Source organism: Herpailurus yagouaroundi, unplaced genomic scaffold (genome assembly GCF_014898765.1).
Source record: "Herpailurus yagouaroundi ecotype Mexico unplaced genomic scaffold, PumYag 164, whole genome shotgun sequence".
NCBI lineage: Eukaryota > Metazoa > Chordata > Mammalia > Carnivora > Felidae > Herpailurus > Herpailurus yagouaroundi.
This window is the reverse complement of record NW_024412405.1, coordinates 1,353,176-1,380,993: the sequence shown is the minus strand read 5'-3', so window position 1 is coordinate 1,380,993 and position 27,818 is coordinate 1,353,176. Positions and strand designations below refer to the sequence as shown.

Genomic DNA, 27,818 nt, shown 5'->3' with positions numbered 1-27,818 from the left:
CCCCGCTCACTTCCTGCCGTGATGTCACAGGACCCTGGACATTCCAGGGTATCCTGGAGACCAAGGTCTTCAGGGCATGGTCTTCCTCCTTCAGCCGGAGGGAACATGGCAGGAGACAGAGGAGTGACCCTGTTTGTCCTGCTGCTGTCCTGCTGGTGCCACACGGAGCCCCAGCCCATCAACACGACTTCAGGTACAGTCACAGTTGGGTGGCTGTTGGGCGGGTGGGAAACTCACATCTCCCTGGGGCTGAGTCAGGCCCCTCCACACCTCCCCAGTTTCCCATCCATTTCTGGGAGAGAGTGAAGCGAGCTGAACACTTTTTCTACCTTGAAAGTCCTTTTCAAACTCCAGAACCCCATGGGGAAGGAGCGTATGCAATGTATTTTCACTTTTTATCACAGATGGTTTCTAGGGCGCCTGGGGGTTCAGTCGGTTGAGCGGCCGACTCTTGATTTGGGCCCAGGTCTTGACCCCAGGGTCATGGGATCCAGCCCTGCATTGGGCGTGGAGCCTGCTGGGGGTTTTCTCTCTCTCCCCTCTCTGCCTCTCTCCCCTGCTCATGCACATGCTTGCTCTCTCTCTCTCTCTCCCTCTCCCCCTAAACTAAGGAAACAAAGACAATTTCTAACCTCCCGAAAGTCAAGGGGCAGCACAGAGACCCTGCCGCCCCCCCACCGTCCGCCACCCCGCACTTCCTGCACACACACACACTGCTGCTGTCCACGGGACCTCGTAGTCCTGTCCAAATGGTCTTACTACTTCACGTAAACCTTTTCTTGCTAACGTGAGGCGGTTGTCCCTTACACATCAGTGTCGTGAAGACCCGGACAAAATTAACGAAGCCTGCACAGCAGCTCATCCCGGCTGCACCCGATCCGCCGTGGTCCCCAAATGCCCTTGTCAGGGAGGGTGCCGATCACACCCAGGACGGCCCCCGCGTGCCTCTGGCCCCCGCCCTCCCATGCTGGCCCCTTCCGCATGGAGGATCCGAGCGGGGACAGGCCGGCCGGGACGGGATGGGACTCTGTGACTCCCCAGTAAAGGACGGCAGGGAGGGGGTGCTCCGTGACCCCCCTACCCCACTTCCTGCCAGGAAGCTCTATTCTCAGGCCACCCGGCCACTCTTAGACCTGCCGCACAGGTCACCACAGAGGGAAGGAACGGGGCCGAGATGGTCCCCCAGCCCCAGCTCCCAAGGATGGCCGAGTGGACCCTGAAGGCTCACTCACAGGGTTTGGGGGGCTTCTCTGAGAGCAGGACCATGGGTGCTGCCCGAGCCGGTTCTGTGTCCCCTCCCACCCTTGCCACGCCCACACGTCCCAGGGGGGGACGGGCCAGCTGGCTGCAGTCGGGCCAGAAGTCAGGTGGTCCTGAAAGGACTGAACATCCCCAACTTCCTTTTCTTCAGCAAACTGAGCTCTGAGGCGCTTCCCAAGGACAGTGTCCTTTGCGACGCCGTGGGTGCGGACGGGGCTGTGATAGGTGGGGCCGTGTGTCCCCCATGGGAGGGCGCGTCCCTCCAGGCTGCTCCTTCCTGCTCAGACTGTCACAGGCCAGTGCCCTCGGGAGGTGCTCCCAGCGCCCAGGGACAGAGCACTCCTCCAGCCCTAAGCCAGCCCGCCCCTCCCCGACCAGGGACACCCTTAGGTGACCGCCATGGTCTTCCCGGCTTGAAAGGCCAGTTGAGGGCAGTCTCTAAATCATTTTCTGAAAGGAAACAGTGGGTTTCCTTATGGGCTTGCGGCTGGGGCGCAGGGGCGCGGGAGTACCCATCTCCGGGGGTCCCAAGCAGACCAGCTCCGGCTGCTGACAAAATCCAAAGGTGGAGACAGTGACGGTGACACGAGAAAGGAGTTCATTTCGGTGAGGCCGACAGCCAGAAGACAGCACGGACTGGCGTCCCCAAGCCTGTCTCCAAATGCAAAGACCCTTCCAGGTTTATCTGCAGAGATGTGGGACAGAGGCCAGGGCACAGGTGGATGGACAGGAAGGGTCATGTGCATCATTGTCATGGGGTCCATCACGTGCGGGCTCCGGCCGGCTCAGGCAGTTTCCATTCCCATCGGAGGAGGCTTTGCCCTCCGAGTCTTGCTTGAGTTAAGGGAGAAACTGGAAATGAGAACTTCATCTATTAGAAAGTTTGCAGTCAAAACGGGGATGGTTGAAGTCCCCCACCCCCCGAGGGCTTACCGCCTCCGAGGGCACTGGTGCCGTTGGCCGTGAGTCGCCCTGACCACGAGGAGAGACGGGAATGGCAGACATGGGCCTGGTTTGCCTTGTTTTCCCCAAATTAACCAGAGCACAGCCGCAGAGGTCAGCAGCGAGCCCTTCCCGGTGTCCGGGATGCGCACTGTGCAAATATGGAGGAGTAGTCAGGGATCCTGGTAACTCCGGCGCCCGGGGGTTTGAAGCCGAGAGACTGTCAGTCGGAGGTGACAACAGGCGAAACACGCCACAGCCGCCACCGTTGACAATGCACTTTGAAAACCGTGCGGGTATTCTAGAGCATAAATATTTTTCTGCACACGCTTGCTGCCTGACTGGCACAATACTCCCATTATAATCACGGGACAGACACAGAATGAAAAGAGTATTTTTGACAAAGTGCTCGCTCGACGCAGCTGTGCCCATTCTTAATGACTCATTAATGCCTCATCCTCGGCGAACTGTACTTTTGTTTGCCTCGTTGCCGGGAGGTCAGCACACTGGGAAGCGATTGTCATCTCCGTGCAGACCTCCTTGCAGAGATTTCCGCATTGTTCTAAGCCCCGCGTGCAGATGAGGCCATTGGTATGCAGATTGTCCGTCATTAAAACCATTTGAAAATCAGCGTCGTCACTGGTTTACTGTTGGAACGAGAGTCTGCAGACGCCTGCGAGCTCTGTGCAGCCGGGCAAGGTGGCGCTGCCCAGCGGGTCCCGGGCGTGCCCTCTCCCCTCCCCGGGGGCGGGAGGGGAGGCTGACCTTGACCCTGAGTCGAGGAAATGGAGGAGGACACCCAGCTCTGAGCAAAAGGAGTAGTAGGGAGCCCCCGGCTGGTGCCGCCGTGCCGAAACCCTCACTCCATGCACTGCCGGGCCCCCAGCGAGGCCGGGGAGGCTGGGGGTCGGGCGTCCAGGGATCCCACGGAAGTCTGCCGTCTGGCCCGGCCGGCTCACCCCTGAGACCCCGTGCCTTCCCTGTAAACAGACCACCTGGAATCACTCTGCTTCTGAAGGGGAGTCTCTCTGGGACCCCTCCCGACCAGAGAACCCCCACCGTTCCCCAAATCACGTCCCTAAGCTCCCAGAGGCACCGGCCTCTGGAGCCCTCCAGAAAGGACGTGCGCGTCCCTCTTGGTTGGCTGTCCGCGGAGCACGTGCAAGGGCAGTCATCCCAGGTGCCAGGACGCGTGTTCCCTTCTGAGGGACGGTGCCAGCAAGCACTGCCCCACGCGGCAGGAGTCAGAGCACAGGGCACATCCCTCCACCACACGGCCGCCTTGCCCGCCACTTTCCGGATGAGAACCCAGTCCTGGGAACCCCTTGCAGGCCTCTCCCCCCTGCAGCGGGCTGGTGGGCACCGCAGAGAGAGAGATCAGTGCAAATTCAACGAATTGTTAAACTATTAGGGTATTTATTTCCCCCCTAGGTCCAACCACTGAAATGCCACCCAACTCAAAAGATCAGGAGGATATACCTGGAATATTTGGTAAGGAACCTCCTCATATCGGTATTTGGCCTGTATCTGGAGGGGTGGGTGCCTGTGAATGGGTGCTCCCCAGAGAACCTGGTGGCACAGGTGGAGGGTGTGATTTGGTTTGAAGTTAGAACCACACGCCATGGCCACAGCCATGGCCACGGCTTCAGTGCTTTCACCTGAGTCAAGAATTCAGGAAAGAAGTAGAATTTTAGGCCATTAGACGCAAGAAGGGCCAGCGGGAGGGAGACTGCTGGGAGCCCTCTCTCTGCCCAGGGGGCTTCTACAAATGTGAAGTGAGGGCATCGCTTCTGAATGCGGGTCCCCAGACCAGCAAGCCGTGCCAGCCAGGAGCACGTAAGAAATGCCCAGTATCCAGCCCTCCCCAGAAGCCCTGCTGTCCTGGGAATCACTGACTTTAGGGCTGCTCAAAAGAAGTACAACGCAGGCCACACATACGGTTTTAAATTGTCTAGTAGCCATATATTTTTTAAGTGTTTATTTTATTTTTGAGAGGGACAGAGAGAATCCCAAGCGGGCTCCGTGCTGCCAGCACAGATCCTGACACGGGCCCTGAACTTACAAACCGTGAGATGGCGACCTGAGCAGAAATCAAGTGTCAGATGCTTAACTGACTGAGCCCCCAGGCGCCCCATCCAGTAGCCATATTTTTTTTTTTAAAAGAAGCGGGTGAAACTTAATCACATTTTGTTTGATGTTATCATTTCAACGTGTAACCAACATAAAAGTACTAATGAGGTATTTTCAGCCTTTTGTCACACGGAGTATTCACAGTTCAGTGTAGTTCACGCTTAGAGGACATGTCAGTAGGACACACGTGGGTCCCACATGGCCAGAGCTACGGGGCCCCCGGTTCTGGTCCAGCCCTCACTTCACATTTGTAGAAGCCCCCTGGGCAGAGAGAGGGCTCCCAGCAGTCTCCCTCCTGCTGGGACGGCTGTCCCCCTAGGCTCCGGCTGGGGACTTGGACTTCCCTGGGTCTGAGCAGGAGCCCTAGAAACTCAAACAGCGGAGTGCCTGTCTGGTTATGTGGGCTCTTTCCAGCAGCGTCTCTGCCACGACGTTGGACTTTGCTGCATTTCCAAGTCTGATGCAGCAGAGGCCCTGGGAAATCCTCTCTGACTGCCAGAGGGATGGCAGACAGACAGACAGGTGGATTGGCAGATTACATGAATGAGCGAATGAATGAATGTTCCAGTTTGGTCTGGGGCTACCGCCGTCTGCTCATCTCCGCGCTTCCCGTCTCAGACTCAGAGGCAGTGGTTCCGATGCCCACAGGTGCCTCAGTCCCCCTGAAGCAGGTCCTGGCCATAAAATGACAGGACACCAGCTCTGTGTGTGGTTCAGGCCTTGGGGAGAACTCAGGTGCATGGAGGCCCCTGCCCCCCGCAGGTGTGAACTTAAAGGTGTGACTTAGATGCCCTTAAAAATGCTACGTGCAGGTCAGGTAAGTCTGAGGGTGCCAGACCTGGAAGGGAGAGGCCTCGTCAGGTGAACTTTCCAGCAAGAACGGGGCACCAGCAGGTCCGCGAGCAGTGGAGACAAACGCTCCCAAGTTTCCTGGGGGCTCTGACCGTCCCTGGCCCTGCAGGACCATAGTCCTGACACCAGCACCCCCTCCATCCCGTGGGCCGACCCCCCAAAGTCCCGGCCACTGTGGAGAAAATCGGAAAGGATGAGTCACTGGGATTTCTGATCAACTAAGCCCAGAAGGGGAGCTGAGGCTCCCTCTCCACCCACCCCATACTTCCCCCGGATGGGGGTGGGAGAGTAAGGCATCCGCGTCTCTGGAAATAAGTCAGGCCACCGCGTGAGAACAGCAGGGGCTGCCCATTCAGAGCTCCCTGTAGCAGGGCATCCGCCAGGCCACCGCCACATGCGTGCAGCAGAGACTCAGGTGGGTGGGGCGGGGAGAGCTCAGGGTGGAAAAGAGGTGGCTGGGGGCAGGGACCCTGGGGGAGGTGCTGGCCCAGGACAGCTTGGGGGAGGGGGCCCAGACGTGGGTGCTGGCCAGGACACCGGGGCAGCTAACCAGAAGCAGGTCCAGGGATGGGTTAGGGAAGCACACGGGGCTTTCTCTGGTTGGTCCCAGGTTGGAAGCAGGACAACAGTTGGGGAAGCCGTCCTGCCCTCAGGGGCAGATTGCCCGGGGTGGAGGTGGTGCTGCAGGAGTGCCTTCTGGAGGGCCCCCCCCCCCCCCGGCCGTCTGGGCTACAGCAGTCACCATGGGCTGGTTTTATTTTGACATAGGTCTGGTGCTTGTCCGTTTGTATATTCAGTATCTCATTTATCAGAAACAACAATTTACCCATAAGAAATTAGACACAATTCGAAGGCAGCGTTGTCTCACTCGTACAGCAACCTGATGCTCTGTCCTTCCCTGAAGGTTTCTGCTACGATTACACGCACAGTGCCTCTGGAGGCCTGTTGGAACTTGTGGTTTGGGTTTGCTCACCTCTGAGGTGTCCCCCAGCCCCCCCTCTGAAGGTGGTGTGAGGTCGGCTGGCTTCGGCCTCCTCTTGGCCCTGAGGACTGTCCCCGCCCACTTTGAGGACCTCTCAGGATGTGTGCAGCTGATGGTCTCTAGTGTCCCCAGGAGGCCACCCGGCTTCCTTCACAAGGTAGACTGGTTCCAGGAGCTCCCACTGCTTTGAGCTGGTCAGTCAGGCTCCTGTCCCGGCCCCTGGTGGGTGCTCTGTGAAGTGCTGTACACAATCACACATGTAGAGTCCTGCCCCTCGCACACGGCTGCATATTTGCTCCAGAGTCCAGGGACCAGGGCTGGGCCGCCCTTGACCCCCAGGCACCTGGACAGTTTCTGGTACACAGTAAGTGCTCAATACAAGTTATTCCCATGAATATCCGCTCTTCTGTCTGACCCAAAATCTAACTGGACACCTTGATCTCGGGGACATAAAATGGGCTCTTCTGCACAATAACTGGCCCAGAAGAGTGGCCAAAATCTTCTCAAGGTGGAAACAGGTGTGGCAAAAGCCACTGGCCACATGAGCAGGGCCAGAATGGCAGCAGTAAGGGGCTGTGCTCCCGTGTCACCAGCAGCTCGGCGACATCAAGTCATGGCCCTGAGGCCACCCTGGCCATCCCTTGAGCTTCTACCTGTGGTCATGGATGGCGTCCACAGCCCCAGAACTGTGTCCACTTCCAGGGCAGGGAGAAGTAAGGGTGTGGGGGGTGAAGCCACCCACTTCTCTCTACCGGGAGAAGCAAAGTTCCTGTCAAAGCCAGTGGGCTCGCTGACCTTTGCATGTCCTGAGCCCCCAGCCGCCCCACGGTCCCAGCCAAGTTCAGCTTCTGTGGGGGAGGTTGGAGGACGCCACACAGAACCGTGCAAAAGCATCTTCCCATACATGGCGGTGAAACCTTTGTTTCCAGTGACGCTTCGCATCTGTTCCCCTGGACTCCTGTAAGTCACATGACTTGGAACCCCGGTGGGCAGCCGTGTGCTTTGCCCAGGATCTCAGGGCTCCCGGGATGTGGACCAGGAATGTCTGGGCAAACTAGTCATCGCCTGCTAGGTGGGCTCCAGCCTCAGCACCTGGACCGACTGCTCAGGGTTCCCCGTAGGCGGCAGAGGTCGGGCGACTCCCAGCTGCTGTCTTTTAAATTACATTAGTCTCCACCACGGTCCCCGACTGTGCTAAGGCTTTCCACATACACGGCTTTATGTGACCCTCATAACACGCCTGATGCGATAAGACAGACCCATTTTACAGAGGAGAAAACTGAGGGTCCAAGTAGAAGCTGCCTGGGTCGTGATCCAGTGAGAGCAAAACCAGGATGTGGGTCCCGTCTGTCTGACGCAAAGCCCAGTGCGCTTACGTTAGAAGCTTCCTGGGAGCTGTCAGGGAGATGTAGAGGGAGAGAGAAAACAATGCTGCGTTCTGCAGAAATCAGGAAAGACCGTGTGCCTCCAAGGGGACGGCTTGGGGAAAGTCTCAGAGGGGACAGAAGGAGAGGGGCAGAGAGTAGAGGTGGGACGGCACCTGGGCCAGGCTTTCTAGCCTCGTGTCTTTGGGGAACGAAGTTTATTGTCCAGGGCATCTGGATGCCCTCAGGTTTTCAGGAGTTGTTGAGGGGGGCAGTGGTCTCCCACCCCAGACAGGGCTCTTTGGAGACCCCGATCCTGTCTGTCTCCACGGTGCCCCTTGAGTTCCGGTTTCTAGTCCCGCTTCACAGACTACCTTCGGTCCAGGTAGAACAAGAGGGTACCTGTCCTGCTCCACTGGTTCTGACGTGTCCTTATGTGCTTTTCCCAAGATGAAATTCTAGTCCAAGAGATGTTGAATCCAAATAAGTCATCAGTGGCTGGAAAGCACATGACAGCATCAACATTGTCAACAAAGTTGTTCAACGATAAAAGCAAGTATACATTTTTTACACCTGTGATTGCGTGTACTCCTAGAGGTCTGTGGTTGTGAAGACACAATCCTACCAGTTTACATTCTTTAAGGCCAGCTTACTTCTGGGGCAAAAGCAAATGGCGGTGTGCAAGAAACAGGTGTCCGGAACCTTCTCTGTAACCTTCCCGAGATTGAGGCGGCCAAGCCGAGGCTGGCGGAGACGAGTTCCTCTTATTTTGGGGTGGTCTCGGGGGTGCACACGCAAGCAGGTTCTTGTGCTCAGGATGCAAAGGCGGCTTAGCCACTGCAGGAATGGGGGGGACACATGGAAAGGGGGACTTGCGACCACCCGCTCACTGACACGTACCTAAGCGTTCTGAGAGCGCGGGCAGTGACATTGACCCCATTGCACGCGGGACAGAACAAAGGTCTGAAGAACCTGCCCGAGGCCACATCGCTAGTAGTGAACGTGGGAAGAGAAGGCGCTTTTCCAAAGGGCGGTTCGGTGGTGTCCGGGGTGCATGTCGATCAGTGAAACAGCTCGCTGAGAACCAAGACCCAGTACTTGGCTGACAGTTGCTAAGGGGAGGCCGGGAGCAGAAATCCACAAGCAGTGCGTGAACTGCATTCAGCAGCCAGGAAGTTCAGCACTTTCTTGCAATTGTGCGCCCAGATGTGAATTCCGGTTCCTGGGACGAACACCACCCAGCATCTGCTGGGGCCCAAACTGCTGGGTTCAAGGTGGTCAGATGACGCCTGACTCCGGTACATGTCAACTTTCCAAGGCACGTTCTCAGTAGACCTTGACAACTGTTAGCGTTCCGTAAGATACAGTGTGGACCCAAATGTTCGTGTGTGTGTAATCAAAAATTTGTTTCCTTATTTTTTCCATGGTCTTCATCAAAGATGACAGCATGAATGAGGATTTTGAAGTTGGTGGCACTCAGAATTATCAGGGACTCTCCGATAATTCACAATTCTCTATGGGCAGTGAGGACAAAATTTTCAATAATGGTAAATGCAACCCGGTAATGCCCCTGCCTTAGGAGAAGGTGGTGGGGAGGACAGAGGAGCCAGGCAGATGTACACGGGGACGTCCCCGTCACGGAGGATGAAAGCGTGGCTGGAGAGGGCTTGAGGCTGCTTCACCCCAGCGGGGCTGATTTCCCGTCTCCGTCGAGGAACCGCCTGCCCACCACCCCTGCCCGTGGTCCTGACCCTGGAGAAGCAGAGCTTGGCAGGAAGGTCCCGGCAGGCGGGTGGCCGCTAGCCGGGAGGAAGGGCCGCCACACTGCCCGCCCCTCCCACACGTCAGCTGGGTACCTGCCCCTCCCTGGGGGCCAGGGGCTGGGCAGGGAGAGCCAGCGTCGCCCCCACCACCAGGGAGGTTCCCCCGGAGTGAGGGAAAGTGTCCCTCCAACGGCCACGGTTGCTGAAATGAACTCCAGTGTTCAGGCACTGAGGCTAAGGAGCTAGCCCCCCACGGGGTGACAGATCTTTTCCTCACCCTAAAGATGACGCAAAAGAAAGGTGCCCATGTAGCTCGCGGGATGCCTGGCCCGTGAAGGGTTGTGGCAGGCTCTAGAGAAGAGAGCTTGTGAAATGGCAGCTTTCTGCTTCCATCACTCCTTCTGGGTTTCTTTATTGGGACTTTTGCCCTGAGGAAGAGCTTGTCCCTTATTTATTCATTCACTTACCCCAGATTTGCCTTGGGGGGGGTCCCTCCATTTGGCTCTTTGGTCCTGTTACTGTGCCCCCTCCTTCTGAACACCTCCCCACTTTCTGGCACCATGAGGTGTTCTGGGCCTCTAGCCCCCCAGCCCCAGCCCTGGAGTCGTGATTCTTTTTCACCAAAGGATGGAACTTAGAAACAAAGAAGTGGGTGTCAGGTGGACTGGAGTAGAATGTCATTGCCTCCTTCATCAGGCTGGGCTGGGAAGTATGTGACCACACACAGAGACACACACGCACACATTCACATGCACATGCAGAGACACGTACACACAGAGACACACACTCGTGCACACGCAGAGACATGCACACACAGAGACACATATTTGTGCACATGCAGAGACGTGTGCACACAGAGACACACGCTCGTGCACACAGACACGCATGTGCATATGCAGAGACACACGCTCGTGCACACAGACACGTGCACACGCAGAGACACACACTCGTGCACACGCAGAGATGTGCACACACAGACACGCTCATGCACACAGACACGCATGTGCACATGCAGAGATACACGCTTGTGCACACGCAGAGATGTGTGCACACAGAGACACGCACTACACATGCAGAGACGTGCACACACAGGTAGACACGTACACAGATAAGCACATGCACGCACAGACACACATGTGTGTGCACACAGGCACATGCAGACGTGTGTGCATATACAGACCTACAGACACACATGCGTGTGCAGATACAAACACACACAACCAGTCATGCACACACAAATGTGCAACACAGGCGTGCACACGCACAAACACAGAGGCACGTGCACATGCAGCCATATTAAACTGTCTCCCTCTTTCTCTACGTAAAACCACGACCTGCAGCTGACAGGCCTCCATCCCGCTCCTTGGAAGTTTCTTAAAAATCTGGCTCCCATTTCCACAGTAACCGAAGCACTTGCTTAGTCTAGAGACTTCGGATTGCTCCCCCCACCCCTTGGGAAAATCAGATTGGCCGACAGGAGAGCAGTGTCGGTGAGGAGTTCTTTGTCTCTGTCTCACGTGTGGTTCTCAGGGTCACCCGGGGCACGTCTTTCCTCCTGCCCTTTCTGTGTGCCCCTCGTTTCCAGTAAAGTCAGGCTCATTCCTCATGCTGTTGATGTTAGATGTTTATATTTGAATATGTGGGCATTACTATGGTTTTGGAGGTCATCACGATAGACAGAGGTACGTACCGGAATCCGCTGGTGGCCCACCACGTGCATGCCTAGTGGCCCGTCCCCACGAGTCCCGTGTTCCCTTGGGCTCAAATGAGATTCACGTATACGCAGATCACCTCCCTTGTTAGGTGAGGGCGCCCACCAGGCCCTGCTTTGTCCCCTCACACCAAGCTGGGAGCCACCGCACACCCTTAAGGGAGCTGGTGCCTGGTTCTCCAGCGGGGCACGCCCCTGTGCCAGTGAACCATGCCTCGTGCCCGCCGTCTTTCTACTTGTTTCCATTTTACATTGTCTCTACAGTTCTGCAGGGTGCCACGGCAACAGCCTGCTGGGCGTGTGTTTGCATGTTGTTGGAGATGTAAATTCTCCTAATTGGGAGGTGGGGCCAGCAAGCAAGTGAATACAAGGTCTTGATAGATGACGCCTGACTTGATACTTGTGCCATGGCTTTCCAGAACACGTTATTTTTTAAAGCTTATTTATTTATTTTGAGAGAGAGAGAAGGTGCAAGTCATGGAGGGGCAGAGAGAGAAAGAGAGAGAGAGAGAGGGAGAGAGAAAGAACCCCAAGCAGGCTCCTCACTGTCAGTACAGAGCCCAACGCGGGCTTGAACCTACGAACCGTGAGATCATGACTGGAGCCAAAGTCGGACGCTTAACCAACTGAACCACCCAAGCGCCCTCAGAACACATTTTTAAATAAAATTTGAAAACGATATTGCATTTCAACTTAGTGTTTGAAAATAAACCATGGCCGAAACGTTCATAAATGTGTAATCAAAACACTGTCTACCTGTTTTTTCCATGTGCGTCATCGAAGAACCCAGTACTGACCAGAGTTACAGACTCGGCAATCCTGAGGGTTACAGTGAATCACAGTTCTCTTCTGGAGGTAAGGACAGAGTTTCCAATGACAGCGACTGTGACTCAGTAGCTACCCCTGCCTGCATGCCGGGAGGACGGGGCGGGAGAGTCAGTCTGCCTTGCTGCTGTTACAAATGAGGACATCTTTGCCCTGCGTGCTGTAACTGTTTTCTTTGTGTATTTGAATGCTGTTGATTTTTGAAGGCTAAGTATTATTCTGCTCCCTTTTAAATCCTTTTATTGTTTCAGTTCATTTTAACATTGATGCTTTAGGGTTTTCCAAACATACTGCATTATCACGTACAAATAGAATTTTCTTCTTCTTTACCAATGTGTATGCATCTCATTGGTTTCTCTTGTCTAATTGCATTAGCTCGTGTTTCTAGAATAGTGGTTGGAAGTAGCAGAGTTAGTGGGTTTCAGTGCCTCATTCACAGTCTTAGCAGAATAAGTTTAGCCAATAAGTAAGATTCTGGCTTTTAGACAAAGACTTATGTATTTTCATGTGCAAAAAAAAAGTAACCACCAACTTTTTTACATTTTGTCCCGGCCATTTTCATTATCTTCGGCAATGCTGAAGTTTTTCCTTTAGCTCTATTAATGCGGTGAATGATGTATGCATGCATTTTCCCGTGTTGAACCAACCTTGCATTCCTAGAACAGATCTCACTTGGTCATGTTCATTGTTTTGGATCCTGCTTGTTGGTGTTTTATTTAGTAATTTTGCACCCAAATACAGTTCATAGGTGGTATTAGTCTGTAGTGTTTTTTGGTACTTTTTATCAGATTGAAATGTCAGTGTGATACCTGCCTCATAACAAAGATTTAAAATTTTTTTTTCTTTCTTTTTGAATCTCTTAGAAAATTTAAAGAGCATTGAAACCATCTGGTCTTTTCAGACTTGTCAGAAATGCCCTGTGAAACCATCTCATTCTGGTGCTTTTCCTAGAGTAATTACTCAGTAACTCTCTATTTCTTCTAGGCAAAGTGATTCATTTAATCTTTCTTAATCAGATGCAGTCAATTTTAGCAATGCATATTTTTTTTAGAAAAACATCCATTTCTTCTGTGTTCTCAAACGTATTTGCAAGGAAGTCTCCAACTCATCGCATTATTTTAAAAATACCATTTGTTTCTACTGCTATTTCCCCCTTGTCATGTCTTATTTTATAAATATATGCTCTTTTTTTTTTATCTTCCTTATTAGGTAAACCAGCATTTTGTCTAATGTATTAATTTCTTCCCACGATCTAGGGTATTGGCATATTAACTAACTACACCGAGTTTCCATTCTGCACCCCTATTTATCTGTGTCTTTGTCATGACTATTTCCTTCTTTATGCTTTTTTTGTAGTGAGCTTTGCTGCCTTTCCAGGTCTTCGGGCTGAGTGGCTCACTGACTTCATTCTACCGATAAGTGGTTGGTGCTCTGTTCTTTCAATGTGTCCCATAGATTCTCATATATCATGCTTTCATTGTCATTATCTCCCAGAAATTCTACAAATTTTAGTGCATAGTTCCTTTTTACCCAAAAGTTGTCTGAGAGGTGTTTTCTGATTTCTAGGTAGTAGGGCCTTTTCTCTTTGTTTCTGTTAATAATTCCTAGTTTGATTAAACTATGATCGGGAAGTGTTTTCAGTAGCGCTACTGTGTGGCTGATGTACATTTTCTTTGTGACCTGACATTAATTTCTGTGAATGCTGCGACAGCACTGAGAAGGTGTGCACTCTGCCAGGGTGGGAAGGGTACTCGTAGTATCTGCTTATTGATGATGTGGTTTAGGCCCCTCTCTGCTCACCTCTTCTTTTCTCCCTAATCTTTCCCTAGAATGGGGTGTAAATCCCCCCACTGTACACATCCTTGCATTTCCTGTAGGTTTTGCTTTACGAGCATGATTCTTGTGACATTTGGCGCAAGGATGTTCATGAGCATTATCTCTTCGTTACGAACTCTAGCTTTCGGTATTAAAAAGAGCCCTTCTTCGTCATGTTTAATGCTTTCAGGCTTGGATTTTACTTTCCCTGATGTAAGGGTCACTACCACCTGCTTTCTTGTTATTTCAGTTTACCTGCTGTGTCTTTGTCCATTTTTTCATCTTTACGTAAATAAGCTGTCGCGCTGTAAGTACATAATGTGTACTTGGATCTTGTGTTAGCCCTTTCAGTGAAGAAGAAACCGCCTCATGAAGTCCAAAGCCTCCCTCCAGGGGGAGGTGTCGAGGAAGCAGAGCCTGGCTGTGACGAGGCCCCAGGCCCCCAGTCACTTCTTCTTCCCGCCACAACCTGAGCCAGACCTTCGAGCGTTTGGAAAAAGCTGAACAGAAGTGTTAAGACAACTCCCACTTCAACCTGGCCCCTAAAAACTGAGGGGACGATGCACAGTAGAGCTGGGGCGCTGGTCTCTGAGGAAGCACGGCCCCTGCTTTGTTCCCTGCCCGCCCCCCACCAGCCCCACGAGTCCCCTGTGTGCTCCCAAAGGGGCTGCTGTGTCCTCCTTGTCCCCCAGCGCTTTGTACCAGGCAGGCGTCCGTGGGCTCTGGATGAACCAGCTGTCAAGGGGATCCTGAAATCTTGGGGTTCATTTGAGCAAAACACTGGCCAAGATGCCACTGTGGGAATGTGTGGAGAAAACGTGGATCCATTAACACCCAAAAAAGGCAACATTCCATAATGTTTCACAACTTCACAAGCCACTGAAAGGCAATTCGATAGAATCGTTGCGTGTTGCGCGTGGCGGGTGCTCTGGGACCCGTCGGGGGACCCAGGGAGGCCCGTGTGATGGCGGAGGAGCCGACTGGAGGAACCAGGAGAAAAACGGAGAAGGAAATCTTTTCTCTAAGCTCTCGAACAGCGAAGGACAAAGACAGGCCGTGGCAGAGCAAGACAGGACGAGGACATGAGCGCATCCGGAGAGAAACCGTCTCCCTCGTGAGAGTCAGCGCCATGGGCTCCCCAAGCCACCTTTCCCCAGGAACCGGCCTCCTGCGGGGACACCACGCGTGGGCCAGGAAATCAGCTTCCCGGGGGCAACGACACTTATAAGGCCGGCGCTGATGAGGCTCCTGTGCCCGAGACCCAAAGGGCCGGGTCCCGCCGGCGGGGAGCTGTGAGCATGTGAAGGCCATGGGCACAGGCGGCCCCCCACCCTCTGCCAGCCCCCCAGGCCGCTCCAGAGGCTGTCCTCCTGCGTGCTGGCTTCCTGTGCCGTTGAGACCCGTTGTCGCTCTGTCCTGGGGGCAGAAGTCCCAGACGAAGGCTTTGGCAGGCGGCTCCTTCCAGGCCGTGAGGGAGTCCTTTCCACGCTCTCCCAGCTCTCAGGGGTCTCCCCAGGCCTCCTGGGTTCCCTGGCTTGCGGCAGCCTCCCCGATCCCTGTCTTGTTACCACATGCCTGCTCCTTACGCACTGCTCTGCAGCTGAATGTCCTCCTCTAATTATGACGCCAGTCACGCTGGATCGGGGCCGCCCTGCTACCCGTGGGCCCGGCTCTGAACTGGTCACAGTTACCGCAGCCCCGTTTCCACGAGGCCACCACGTGAACTCTAGGGCGCCCCATGACATCGCCTGGCAGTGGACACCCTCTGTCAGTGCCCGGAAACAAGCCCGGGGTGTCCTGCCGGATGTGGACTGCAGTAAAAAAGAAGTAAATGCTCTGCCGTCTTATTTTCACTAAGAGATTGTGCGAGGGTCAGAGGAGCCTTGTCTGGTTTGCTGGGCTGTTCTCGGTCCCGGTGACCCGGGGCCCCTGACGCCCGGCCCTGGCCAGGGAAGGGCGGGGACCGTGGGGTCCTGCGGGGCAGTGGTGGTGGGGAGGCCCCAGCTGGCCGGCCGGGAGGTTGTTTCTGAGTGATCAGTCGCCTGGAGCCCCGCCTGCACGTTCCCGTGAGGAGGCTGTGGTCTGGGTAGGACAGTGACGTTGCAGACTTTGGCCTGTGAGCAAGGACGGACCTGTGTTCGGTGTTGCCAGGCCGCTGCTGTGCTGCAGACTGAGAGCCGTGGGTGTTATCTGTGGGCTGCACGTGCGTTTTTGCCCCGAGCCGCGTTGTTGTGGGCGAGAGACCCTGAGGCAGTTCAACCAGCACGTGGTGGTCAGTGACAATTGCAATACTTCTTCAGCCCGTCCTTGAGTACCTCGCGGTCGGAGACACAGCCCTGCAAAGTCATGGTTCCCACATAATGGGGCAGGTGCTGAGAAGGACGGGGACAGGTGACCTGTGGACGGCCCGATACTGTCGCATGCGCAGTCTGAAGCTTCGAAGGAGCAGGGAGTTGTGCGTGGAGCACACTGGGGTGGCGGCCCCTGACCACCAGGGGAGGAAGCCACCGTCACTCCTCCCCCGATCCAGGCAAGCAGATTTTGTGGCTGTGCCACAGCCAGCGAGAGAACAGCCATCGCCCAGGGGATGCCTCCTCCATGACTCCAGGTCCGACCGCAACAAGTATGGCTCCTTCTCGGAAACCCCACGGCCCCCGGAGGCCCAGAGCAGCACAGGCAGGGCCCCCCACAGGCATGCTCCGGAGGGCGCCACACTGGCCCAGGGTAGCTGCAGACAACAGGCCCTCGGCAGAGACTTCCCGAGCGAGTGGGCAGGAGGGTCGCTGCTGATGCCGGCATCCACCGGGTCTGCCGTCTCCCAGAAGCCGCGGAAGCATAGTCCTGTCCTCAGAGCTAGCAGACAAGACTAAGAAACCCACCGTGTGGAGCACGAGGCGTGTATCTGGGTGACGGCGATGTCGGTGGAGACGCACAGATGGACGCTCCAGGGACAGGGACAGGTAAGGGCCTCACCTGAGAGAAAGAAAGCTTAGTGTCTACAATGATCTTTTGACTTGAAAAGCCGTCACTTCTGTCCTTCCTTGGGAGGAACCACAGGATCCCACGGTTGTCTGCGAATGTTTTCCAGTCGAGGCTTCTATCCACTCCCCTCTGCGTTTACTCCCAGTACTCCTCCGTGTGCCTCCACGGAAGGGGGACACGAAGCCCAGAGCTCCGCTAACTGTGATGGGCCCTGGCCTGTGCGCCCCTCCTGGACAGGCGCCAGGAGGCACCCTTCACGTGGCCCCCGACCTAGCACCCGGCACAGCGGCTGCTGCCTGGCGTTTGCCGAATCAGTGAGTCAGCGGGTGAATAGTGCAAGTGTCATCGTCAACGGTGCATAAATATGAAAGGTAATCGTCCCTCTGTGACTGTTACAACCATTGCAGCAACAGTGACGTTCTCCCCCTCGGAGCGCTCACGGTGTGCCTGGCCCCGTCTTGTTCAAATCCCCCCGAGGAACCTCACGGCGGTCCTGTGTCGGGACCTCAGGCCGGGGAGCCGGGGAGCCGAGGACTAGCCCTGGAGATTCACACCGCTTCCGAGGGCATTGGAGAACCTGGGGCCGGGGCTCCCCTGCGGCTGCCTGGAGCAGTGAGGACCAGCTCTGTGACCAGTCCTTGGTTTTTCTGGCTCTGCCCGTGGCTCTGCACCCCTGCCTTCCCCTTCCTGTCTTTCCCACCTGCGCTGTGAGTGTGCAGGATGGGTGCCAGGGAGAACAATGGAGGTGATTTTACCTTTCAGGTGTCCCTGCAGGAAATGATTTCCATCTCAGAAGCCAGCAGCCAGTGCTTCCTGCCTCCCTGGGGTGCCTCGGGGGAGGGGCCCTCCCCAGCTTTTGTGGGCACATCTATCTAGAACTTTCTCATGGCCACAAGATAACATCATCTCCAGTCCAGTGCTCTGGGCCAGTGAGATTTGCGGACACTCTCTTCCCTTCACACTGACTTTAGGACAAAGGGGACTTCTGCTCGTTTATGGTCCTAGACCCCCAGGTGTGCCGTGATTTCATCTACACTGGGTTAGAAGTCAGTTCATGTCATTTGTAGACAAACAGGCCCCTTAGAAACCAGTCTTCTTCTTTGTCTCTGGTCAACAGCGAGCAGGTTTTGGAAGCTTCCAAATTAGAAGGAATGAGTAGATTAGAATACCTCCCTGAGGACTAGGGTCTTAGGCTGAGCCACTAGAAATGACCGTGCAGATCAAAGACGGTCCGATACCCGCTCCCGGGAAACTTTCGGGGCCCCTGCGGCTCAGCATAGCTGGACACCCCCAGGCGTCCCTTCTCTCCAAGCCCACGCAACACGCAGTCCCCCCTGGGAGCAGGTGTGCATCCTGGGCCTGTGGCCACAGGCGAGGCATTTCCCGGAGCTCCAGCCCCCGCCCCCGGCGGGCACACGGGCGGTCTCTCAGCGGGGCAGTCAAGCAACCCCATGTGTTGAGGACTCATTGCTCAGGGCTATGCTGAGCTCCACCACCGACTGCCCCAGAGACGAAAAAGTATAGACACCACAACGTCGTCCTCCTACGCCACACCTGGGGACAGCGCGGCAAAGCGGGTTTAAAGTAGGCTCCAAGGAATGAATCTCTAATGTGAAATTCTGGCCGCCACAGCAGGGCACCTCTGGGAAACTGACGGGCTCTCCTTCCTGGGCTGGAGCCCTTCTCTCCCACTAAGCGCCATGGTGGGACTGCTCATGTGATATGACCGTCCCCTGGGGGCATGGGTCATTTTCTGCTTGATCTCAACCCCGTGGTGTTTGTCATCTGCCAGTGGAAGTCCGGCTAACCTTCCTGCCATCCGTCTCAGCGGAACGGGCCTGGAAGCGGACAAGCGTCTGTGGGACATGGGACGTGGGAAAGAGTGCAGGGCAGAGAGGAAGAGCCTGTCAGACCCCGGCTCCACCGCTCACTGGCTCTGCCGTCTTCGAACCTGTTTCATCATCTGTAAGCTGAGAGTCATAGTGCCTTAAGTTGTGGGGTCATTGGGACAATTAAATTGGTTGAAAAGCTAAGCACTCGGGGCAGATCTTGATTCATAAGAAGTGTGAGGCGTTATTACTAGACTTTCTGTGTTTTAGTAAGATTCAGTGCGATACAGGGAAAGTCATCCTTTCTAGAGTCATGTAACCATCACCACAAATGACATACAGAAGAGGTCCGTTACCCGAAAATTCCACGCTCCTTCCACGGAGCCCTAATATACTGACCTGTGTCCTGTTCCTATGATTTTCCCCCTTCCGGAATGTCACACACTACAAAGACCATGTAGACCTTTGAGTGTAGCTTCCTCAACTAGCACAACGCGTTCGAGACGCATGCATGTTTGCCCGTAATTATTCGGTTCCCCTCACTGCAGCCCCTGCTGGCTTTACTCACTCACCAGCTGACTGAGCTTAGGAATTACAAATAAAGCCACTGGAGACATTCCCATACAAGGTTTTGGGTGAATAAAAATGTTCCTTTAGTTTAGGTAAACAGCTAAAGGTATGGCAGCTATGTTTTACTGTATAAGAAACTGTCCATGGGGGGCACCTGTGTGGCTCAGTGGGTTGAGCGTCTGACTTCGGCTCAGGTCATGATCTCAGGGTTCGTGGGTTCGAGCCCCGTGTCGGGCTCTGTGCTGACAGCTCGGAGCCTGGAGCCTGCTTCGGATTCTGGGTCTCCCTCTGTCTGCCCCTCCCCTGCTTGCACTCTGTCTCTCTCTCTCTCTCAAATATAAGTAAAAACATTAAAAAAATTTTAAAGAAAAACAAAGAAAGAAACTGTCAGCAGAAGTTGCATCCCTGCTAGCAGAATTGGAGCGGCCCTGGGTCCTCCTCAACACCTGAGATTTTCTGTCTCCGGGCCGCTCTAGCAGACGCACAAGAGTCTCACTGTGGCATGGGTTTGCACTTCCCTAGTGACTGGTAATCCCGAGCATATTTTCCTGTCTTTATTTGCCATCTAAAGATCTCCTTTGGTCCAGTGCCCATTTTCCTTAGTCTGTTTTCTTACTGTTGAGTTTTGAGATGTGTTTACACATTCTGGACACAAGTCCTCTGTCACGTGTGTGATCGGAAAGATTGCCTGCCAGTCTAGTCTGTGGCTTGCTTTGCATTTGTATACCAGTGTCTTTCAGAGATCAGAAGTTCTTAACATTGGTCAAATCCAATTTATCAAGTTTCGTTTTCAGTGCCAAATAAGACATCTTTGCCTCATTTAAAGTCACAAACATTTTCCACGTTCTCTTCCGGGAGTCTTAAAACTGTAGATTTTACTTTAGGGCTGTGATCCATTTTGAGTGAAGTTGTGTATATGGTGTAAGATAAAGATTCTTTCGTTTTGGTTTGATTTCTTCCATATTGATGTCCGGTGCCAACACCATTTTTTGCAAAAACTCCTCTTTCTCTGTTGAATTGCCTGTGCACATAGTTGACAATCAACCAGTCATTTGTGAGCCTGTTTCTGGCCTCTTACTTTGTTCCACGGACTTAAGATCTACTCTTTTTCAGGTGTCACATTGCCTTGGCTACAGTACGTTGATACCAAGATTTGAGATCAGGTAGTGTCCTCCCGCTTTGTTCGGATTTTCAGAATCAACTTGGTTGTTCTGGTTTCTCTGCCTTCCCGTATACATTTTAAAAGCGGCTTGTTAATTTCCGCAGACCATTCTGTTGGGACTTTGGCTGGAATTGCTACGAGTCTATACATCAGTTTGTCAGGCACCGACTTCTTAACCGTATTCAGTCTTGCCCTCTGTGGAGGACTCTGTGTATGTAGGTCCTCTTTGGTTCCTCTCACCAGAGTTTTGTAGTGTTCAGCATAAAGACTTTGCATATGTCTTATTAGACTTATGCATAAGTATCTCATAATTCTTGATGTGATCATAAATGATACTGTTTTTTAAATTTCAACGCCCGGTTAGTCATTTCCAGTGTATAGAAATGTGATTGTTTCGTACAAGACTCTGTAACCTTCCCCCTTGCTCAGCTCACTCTTGTGTTCCAGAAGCTTTCCTGTAGATTATTTAGGATTTACTGCTTACTGAATCATATCATCTGTGAATAGATTTTTTTTTCCTTTCCAATACATACACCTTTTATTCATTTTTCTTGCCTTACCCCACTAGTTCCAGTACAGTGTTGGAGGTTAAATACGAGTGGTCAGAACGGGTGCCCTTTCATAAATTAGGTGTATCTAATTGCAAGCATAGAGGACTTTTTTGGTAAAAAGTCAGATAGCAAATATTTTAGTCTAAGAGCAATATGGCTCCTGCTGCAACTACTTAACTAGAAGCAGCCAGAGACCACACATAAAAGAACAGGTGTGGCTATATTCCAACAAAACTTTATTTACTAAAACCGGTGCTGATCCATACTTGGCCTGTAAGCCATGTTTACCAACGCTTTGTCTACTGAAATGATCAGTTGGTTTTTCTTTATTCTGTTCATATGGCGAATTACATGTCTTGATTTCTGAGTGTTGAACCAGGCCTGTATTTCTGAGATAAACCTGTGATACAGTTTCCTTTTTTATATCCTTTGGATTCAATTTGCCAAAATTTAGTTAAGAATTTTCGCATTTATGTTCATGAATGATGTTGGCCTATAGTTTTTTCTACTCGATGCTTTTGTCTAGCTTTGGTCTCAAGGTACTAATGGCCTCACAGAATGAATTGGGAAGTACTCCCTTTCCTTCGGTTTTCTAGATCTGTCTGTATGAAATAAATATTACTTCTACATAAAATGTTCGAAAGGATTTACCAATGAAGACATTAGGTCCTGTAATTTCTTTGTGGGAAGGTTTTTAAGTACGCATTTTATTTCTTCTGTAGATAAAGGGCTGTTTAGTGTATCTGTATGTTCTTTGGTGAGCTTTGGTGGTTTGTGTCTTTAGATGAATTTTCCCATTTCATCTAAATAGCGGTCTCTCAACGCCCTTTTTAATGTCTGCAGGAACCATGGGGCTGTCATCTCTCTCGCTCTTGATATCAGTAATTTGTGCCTTTTTTTAAATCCCTGGTGGTCTGATCAGTAGTTTATCAATCTTATTAATCTGTCCAGAGAACCAGGCTTTTGGTTTCATTTTTCCATGTTGTTTTTCTATTTTTTTATCATAGTGATTTTTTCTTTTAATTTTCTTTTTTTTCACTGCATATTTTGAGGTTTTTCTCTCCTTTTTTAATGACTTGTTAATGTGAATACTTAGGTCGTAGACTTGAGGCTAACTCTTTTTTATTGTGAATGTTTAGTTCCTTTTAATTCTACTTTAATCCCGCCCTACAAATTTCAATATGCTGTGTTTTTATTTTTGTCCGTTCAAAATGCCTTATAACTCACCTTTTAAATCTGTTCTTTGACCCGTGGGCCATTTAGAAATGTGCCATTTCATTTTCAAATATTTGGAGACTTTTCCAACACCATTGTGTTAGCGATTTATGATTTATTTCTGTTTTGGTCAGAAACACACAGTGTATGACTTAGATCTTTTTAACGCATTTTTAAAAACTTTAAATATGGCCCAGAATACAGCGTTTCTTTAGCAAGTACTCCCATGTGTGCCTGATAAGAACGTGTACATGGTGTTGATTTGTGGAGTCACAACAATTATAAATGTCAATTAGATCAAGTAGCTGAACTACCTTGTTCAGGTCTCCTACACCCTTATTGAGTTCCTGTCTCCCCATTTACTCGACTATTAAGAGAGCAGAATTTAAGTCTCAGACGATCACCGTGGATGTGCTCGCCGTGCCTTTCGGCTCTACCAGTGTTCATTTCACGCCCTTCGAAGCTCTTTCATTGCACTTCATCCGTATGCATAAAAATGTGGAATTGTTCTATCTTCTGGATGAATTACTGCTTTAACAGTAAGAAATGACCCTCTTTATTCCTGGTGATATTCTCTGTTTTTGTCTAATATTTAAATAGCCACTCTAGCTTTCTTTTGATCAGTGTTCGCATGGCTGATCTTTTTATTTTATTTTTTACCTCCTTGTGCTTTATATTTAAGGTGGGATTTTGTAGACAGTGCATAGCTGGGTCTTGTGTTTTTATGTAATTTGACACTCTGTGCTTCTTGAACATTTGCGATACGGTGTTACAATAAATTTTGATATCCTTGCCCTCTAATTCTACCTATAGAGTCATTTCTGGGCCAGTTTTGATTGGTTGACTCTGGTCATTATAGGTCATATTTCATTGGTTATTCTCATACCTGCTCATTCTTGTTTGGATGGATGCCAAGTATGAATCTCACTTTGTTGGATGTTGGATATTCTATTTTTAGAAAATATTAGCAAGCCTTGCTCTTGAACCCACTTAAATAACTTTGAGGTTCACTTTTAAGCTTTGTTAAGACCAAGCAGCCCTTACCCCAAAGGCTAATATTCCCCGATACCGAGGCAGTAAAATTCAGAGCACTCTACCCGATGCCTGTGTATAATGAGGCTCTTTATACGTTTACCAGAGAAGATGCCAACTTTTTCTGGCCTGTGTGAGCTCTGGAGATTGTTCTGCCACCTTTTCGGGTGGTTCTTGTTCCACGCTAAGGCTTCCTGTGGCTTCTCACTGACCCCCACTCAGCTGGAGACAGGGCCACCCTCTGCAGTGTCCGAATTCCCTCGCCTCTGCTGCTCTGGCCTCCCCAGCCCCGTCCCCTCCTGGTGACACCACAGGGCTCTGCCTACGTCCTCCCTCATCACACAGGACCAGAAACACTCCAGGCAGGAACCAGAGGCTCATGGGAGCCCCTTGGCAGTCCCTCCTCAGGGGTCACTGTCCCTTGTTGCCCATCGTCTGATGAATGGGAAATCATTGTTTCATATAATTTTTCTAGTTTTTTTTTTTTTTATTAAATTGGGAGGATAAATCTGGTCCTTGTTACTCCCATCTTTTCCAGGCGTGAAAGTTCAAATAGCGGGCTGTCACATATAGGAAAAGCCCTGCATTTCAACTCTGGTCAAAGCTTCAGGGTGGCCTAGAAGGAGCAGAAGCCAGGGGCCCTGCCTCCCGGGTGTTTTCCCAGCTGGACCACGTGCCACCCCAGTGACCTCAATGCTTTGTGTCCCTGGGGTCTCATCCACAACTGGAAAGTAAACATTTCCCACAAGCCTCATCAGTGCATTGATGTTCAGGTGGAACCACACCTACACAGTCCGTGTAAATGTCGCCATGGCACGTGGAGTCCTAACTAAAGATCGTAGTCCAGAAATGAGCATTTTGAGATGCACATGTTTTATACTTATTAATGAATTATGTGTTTCCCTAAAATTCATCAGTCTGAATTATTCACCAAAATTTCCTAAGCAATTTCCTCTAAAAAACATAAATGCGGTTTTAAATATTGAGCGAGAGTATGATGTTGGCAACAATCTCCGTCACCAGAAGGAAACAGAGGTGGATGGCAATTGTGGCCTCCAGGAGGAAGCTGGAAACGAGGCACCAACTATTGGAAATGGCCTTACTTTCCACAGTTTTTTTTATTTTTTTCAGATTTTCAAATTCTACCATGGGCTTATAATACTTATAAAAATACGAATTTGTTACCGTAAAATAACTTTGAGGAATGTTTTAAAAGCCAGAAGCACTGGGGCGCCTGCGTGGCTCAGTCGGTTGAGCGTCCTACTTCGGCTCAGGTCGTGATCTCACGGTTCGTGGGTTCAAGCCCTGCGTTGGGCTCTGTGCTGACAGCTCGGAGCCTGGAGCCTGCTTCCGATTCTGTGTCTCCCTCTCTCTCTGCCCTTCCCCCACTCATACTCTCTCTCTGTCTCTCAAAAATAAATAAACATTAAAAAAAAAAAAGCCAGAAGCACCTTGAAGGATCTGCCGAGAACCTCTCTCTCTTGTTGCTGGAACAGCCAGCCCCCTGTGTGCTATCCAGAACGTCCAAAAATGCCCCACGACCCAAAGCACCACTCCTGACCTCTGGAATGTGCCTGGACTTCGGGCTCTGTTCCAGCCTGCGTGCCACACGGGACACGGATAATTTTATGCCCTAATCAGTGATTCGAGGCTGGCCTTCGCTGTAACAAAAGATTCGTCCTCTTGCTCGGTGAATACCTGCTGAGCACGGGCTGGGAGGCTCCAGGCGAATGAGGGGCTGCGCTTTTATAAGCCCCAGAGAGCAGCCGGCCACCAGGCAGGACCTGCGTGGTGGACAGTTGTGCTGGCTTGAACGTTTTCCTTGCGTCTTCCTGCTGCGCTCAAGTGGAGTTTCGGGAAACCTTCAGGATGGCAGTGTCCTTGTTATGCTTGGAGAGCCGGGCAGCCTGGAAGAAGGGGGAGAGCGCCCCGGGCGGTGGCAAAGGGAGCCTCGTGGGCCATGTGGGCCTCTCCCCGCTGACCCGCACCATGAACGCACACTCTGCCCTCTCCGCAGCGGTGAGATGGGCCCCGCGATTCTGGGGTAAGGGCGGTTCCGGGATGGGGCGTGAGATGTCATAAAATACGCGTCCGAGGGACCGGGAGCATCACCTGAAGGACGCAGGCTGGGGCGGCAGCATGAGGAGGAAGCCGCAGGGCCGTGTCCGTGACCGCCCGGGGCCACACAGGCCGCAGCTCTGGCTCAGGGGCAGGCCGCCCTCACCTGCGAACTGGTGTCTCCAGAGCTGTCGTTCTGAGGCTAAAAAGGTGTTTGGAATCGTGACTTAACCCTTGACCAAATCCTGATCATTGTACTTATTTTTTTCCCCACAGGAAAGAATTTAAAAAATGACCAATATAAAAAAACATCAATTCTGGACAAAATCCTTCAAAACATGGGAAAATCTTCAGGTAAGTGGAATAATAGATAAGTGGGTCCTTGTGCTGGGATGCCACCCCCGCCGTGGAGAGAAGTAAACTGTCTGCTCCAGGGGACAGCTCTCTGGAGGGGCGGGTGACTCTCTGGGGGTCCCTGGGCAGATCGGGTTTCGTGTGTTGTCAGTGCGGGACTCCTGGCCCATTGAGTCCAAATTCCACGAGTCCTGGGCCACGTGTGGGTGTCCCCTCCCTTCTCAGCTGTCCCTGGGACCTGTGGGCCCACCACCACATACCACAGGACCAGGCCCACAAGGTCCCCAAGCCTCCCACCCGGGGAGTCCCACACCTTTGAGCGCCCCCGCCCTCCACCCTCCCCACTCCTCCCACCCCTGCCCTTTCAGACAACTTCCTAATCGCTGAAGTTGGTCCACGAATTTCCTCTGGTGGCTTCTGCCCCGGCCCCATGCTTCTTCCTGGAACTTTCCAGAATACTCCTGAGCCTCTTCTCCAGGCCAGTCCTCCTCCTGGCCTCCCAGCCTCTCCCAGGTAGACTCTGTAGTCCCGTAGACGGTTCGAATCAGCACCTCCTGCGTTCTTTCTACCACACACCGGTCCACGCACCCTGAGACCGCCGGGTTTGGGGGCGCATCACGCCCACATTTCAAGCTAGTGTTAGCGAAGACTTCCGGGGGTTTGTAAACGGGCCTCGGTGCAGCCCCATTAGTTGGGTCCTCGTAGAGCCAAGTGCAGGACCAAACACTTACACCTGGCCACCTTCATTCGCCTCCATCAGTGCTCACTGGGCACCTACCACAGGCCCACACCCTTCCCAGTTCTGGGGACTGAGCACCGTGGACACGGACCCCTGCCCTCGAGGCGCCCACATTCCAGGGGAAGGTTAGATCGCCCTCCGCTCCAGCCTGCTGGGACACTTCTGGGTCCGGCGTCTTGCGGTCAGCCGCTCCTTCAAACCCCCCCCCCCCCCCCCCCCCCCCCCCCCCGTCATCGTCTTTCTGCCAGCCTGCTATCTTGTCCTTTGTTTAAATGCCCAGCAGGGTGGAGCCACAGACGGGTCACTAGAGACCTTGCATTGTGTGACTGGTCACCAAGCAGCCAGGAGCCACTCTGTGCGGGGCCAGAGCCAGCCCTGGGGCCCTGAAATTGCAGGCCCCCCACAGTCTGCACCTCCCCCCAGTGGGACAGCCCAGTGCAGTCGGGGGTTGAAAGGGGGGTGAGCGGTTGCCCCGCCCACCACAAACTTACCGACCGGTACTGACATCCAGCCACTTTCTGCTGCTTTAGTCAGATGTCAGGGGGACTTTGCCAAATCCCCAGTCCCCGGGCCCTGAGAGTTCTGTCGTTGAAAACAGGAACATCCCTATGGCTCCAGTGTCTGAGGCAGGACCTTTCCACGTTGCACGTCCTGCACGTTGGCCCTGGGCCTGCCTGTCTGGGGGATGGGTGGCGGGCACTCCTCTGGTGCCAGGGCTGGGGGCCCAGCAGTGCGTGCACGGGAGGGACCGAGGTCCTTGACCTCCCAGAGCCTGACATCACAGGACTGCGTCCACAGGGGGTGCCCCCGAGGGGAGGGGACACCCCCAGCCCAGCCCAGTAGTGTTCAGAGGGGCCCCCACTTGGTTTGGAGGCAGAAGGCCGTGGCAGTGAGGCATTAAAGGGTGCGGCCTGGCCCCCACCCGGTCCTCCCTCCGCGACCGCCTCCCCACAGCTCCTCCCCTCTCTGCATCCTGGCCTGGGCTCCCCAAGATCCTGCCAGGGCTCTCCCCACCTGGCCCACTGCCACCCTCACCCGAACCCACACCTTCCCCCTCTCCCTCCTGCAAACAGTGCCTCCGAGTTTACCCTGACCTCTTGGGGCTTTGGCTTGCCCCCTGTCGTCCTCTGCACCCTTGCAAGCCCGTTTCCCCCCACCCAGGACTCTCTCTTCCTGCGGTTCCTTCCAGCCCCACAGCACCTGTGACTGCTGCCCACAGACTGGGGACACTGGAGGCTGGCTTCACGCCTGTAGTCCTGCACCAGTGGGACAGCCCAGGAGGGTCCGAGCCACAGGATGAGCAGGGCGCCTAGGATTTCTCAAGAAACTCTCTCTCCAAACAGGGAGCTCTTCCCAGTAAGTGGAAGAGAAGGGTGAAGCTCCGAGGAGATGCAGAGGACGGTCAGCAAGGCCACCTGCCCCGAGGGAGCCCCCTAAGCAGGAAACTCCAGACTTCGTGAGACCCCACAGCCCCACCCTCAGGAATAAAGAGCATATATGTGCACATACTGTTAACCACGCTGTGCGAGGAAGTGTGTTTTATTCATGAGTCCCAAGTAGAGCTTATTTGTTTAAATGTTAAGGTGGAGGGTATGTGGGTTTCCTTTTGTTTTTTTAATAAACAGAAATGACTGAGTCTGAGAAAGGAAAGTTTTGAGAGGCTCCTGTTTTCTAACAGGATA

General features: G+C 52.9%; 1 protein-coding gene across 4 annotated transcripts; it reads left to right on the top strand.

Moving 5' to 3' along the window:
• SPACA7 (sperm acrosome associated 7) lies at positions 1 to 27,655 on the top strand. Of its 4 annotated transcripts, none has more exons than XM_040487059.1 (7): positions 7 to 205; positions 3,634 to 3,693; positions 7,981 to 8,082; positions 8,970 to 9,077; positions 11,788 to 11,859; positions 25,320 to 25,397; positions 27,480 to 27,655. In XM_040487059.1, exons 1-7 carry the CDS (start codon positions 22 to 24, stop codon positions 27,494 to 27,496), a joined length of 621 nt encoding a protein of 206 aa, XP_040342993.1. In that variant the 5' UTR covers positions 7 to 21; the 3' UTR covers positions 27,497 to 27,655. The 4 variants fall into 4 exon arrangements, with proteins under 4 accessions (XP_040342995.1, XP_040342993.1, XP_040342996.1 ...); XM_040487060.1 differs by having other exon boundaries at positions 17 to 193; XM_040487061.1 differs by lacking the exon at positions 7,981 to 8,082 and having other exon boundaries at positions 1 to 205.
• The last annotated feature ends 163 nt before the right edge of the window (positions 27,656 to 27,818 follow it).

Excerpts from the sequence above, each read along its gene's own strand:
- SPACA7 (XM_040487059.1), top strand. The coding sequence starts at position 22 with ATGTCACAGGACCCTGGACATTCCAGGGTATCCTGGAGACCAAGGTCT. Across the intron at positions 9,078-11,787 it reads GGACAAAATTTTCAATAATG|AACCCAGTACTGACCAGAGT; the intron begins GTAAATGCAACC and ends GCGTCATCGAAG. Across the intron at positions 11,860-25,319 it reads ATCACAGTTCTCTTCTGGAG|GAAAGAATTTAAAAAATGAC; the intron begins GTAAGGACAGAG and ends TTTTCCCCACAG.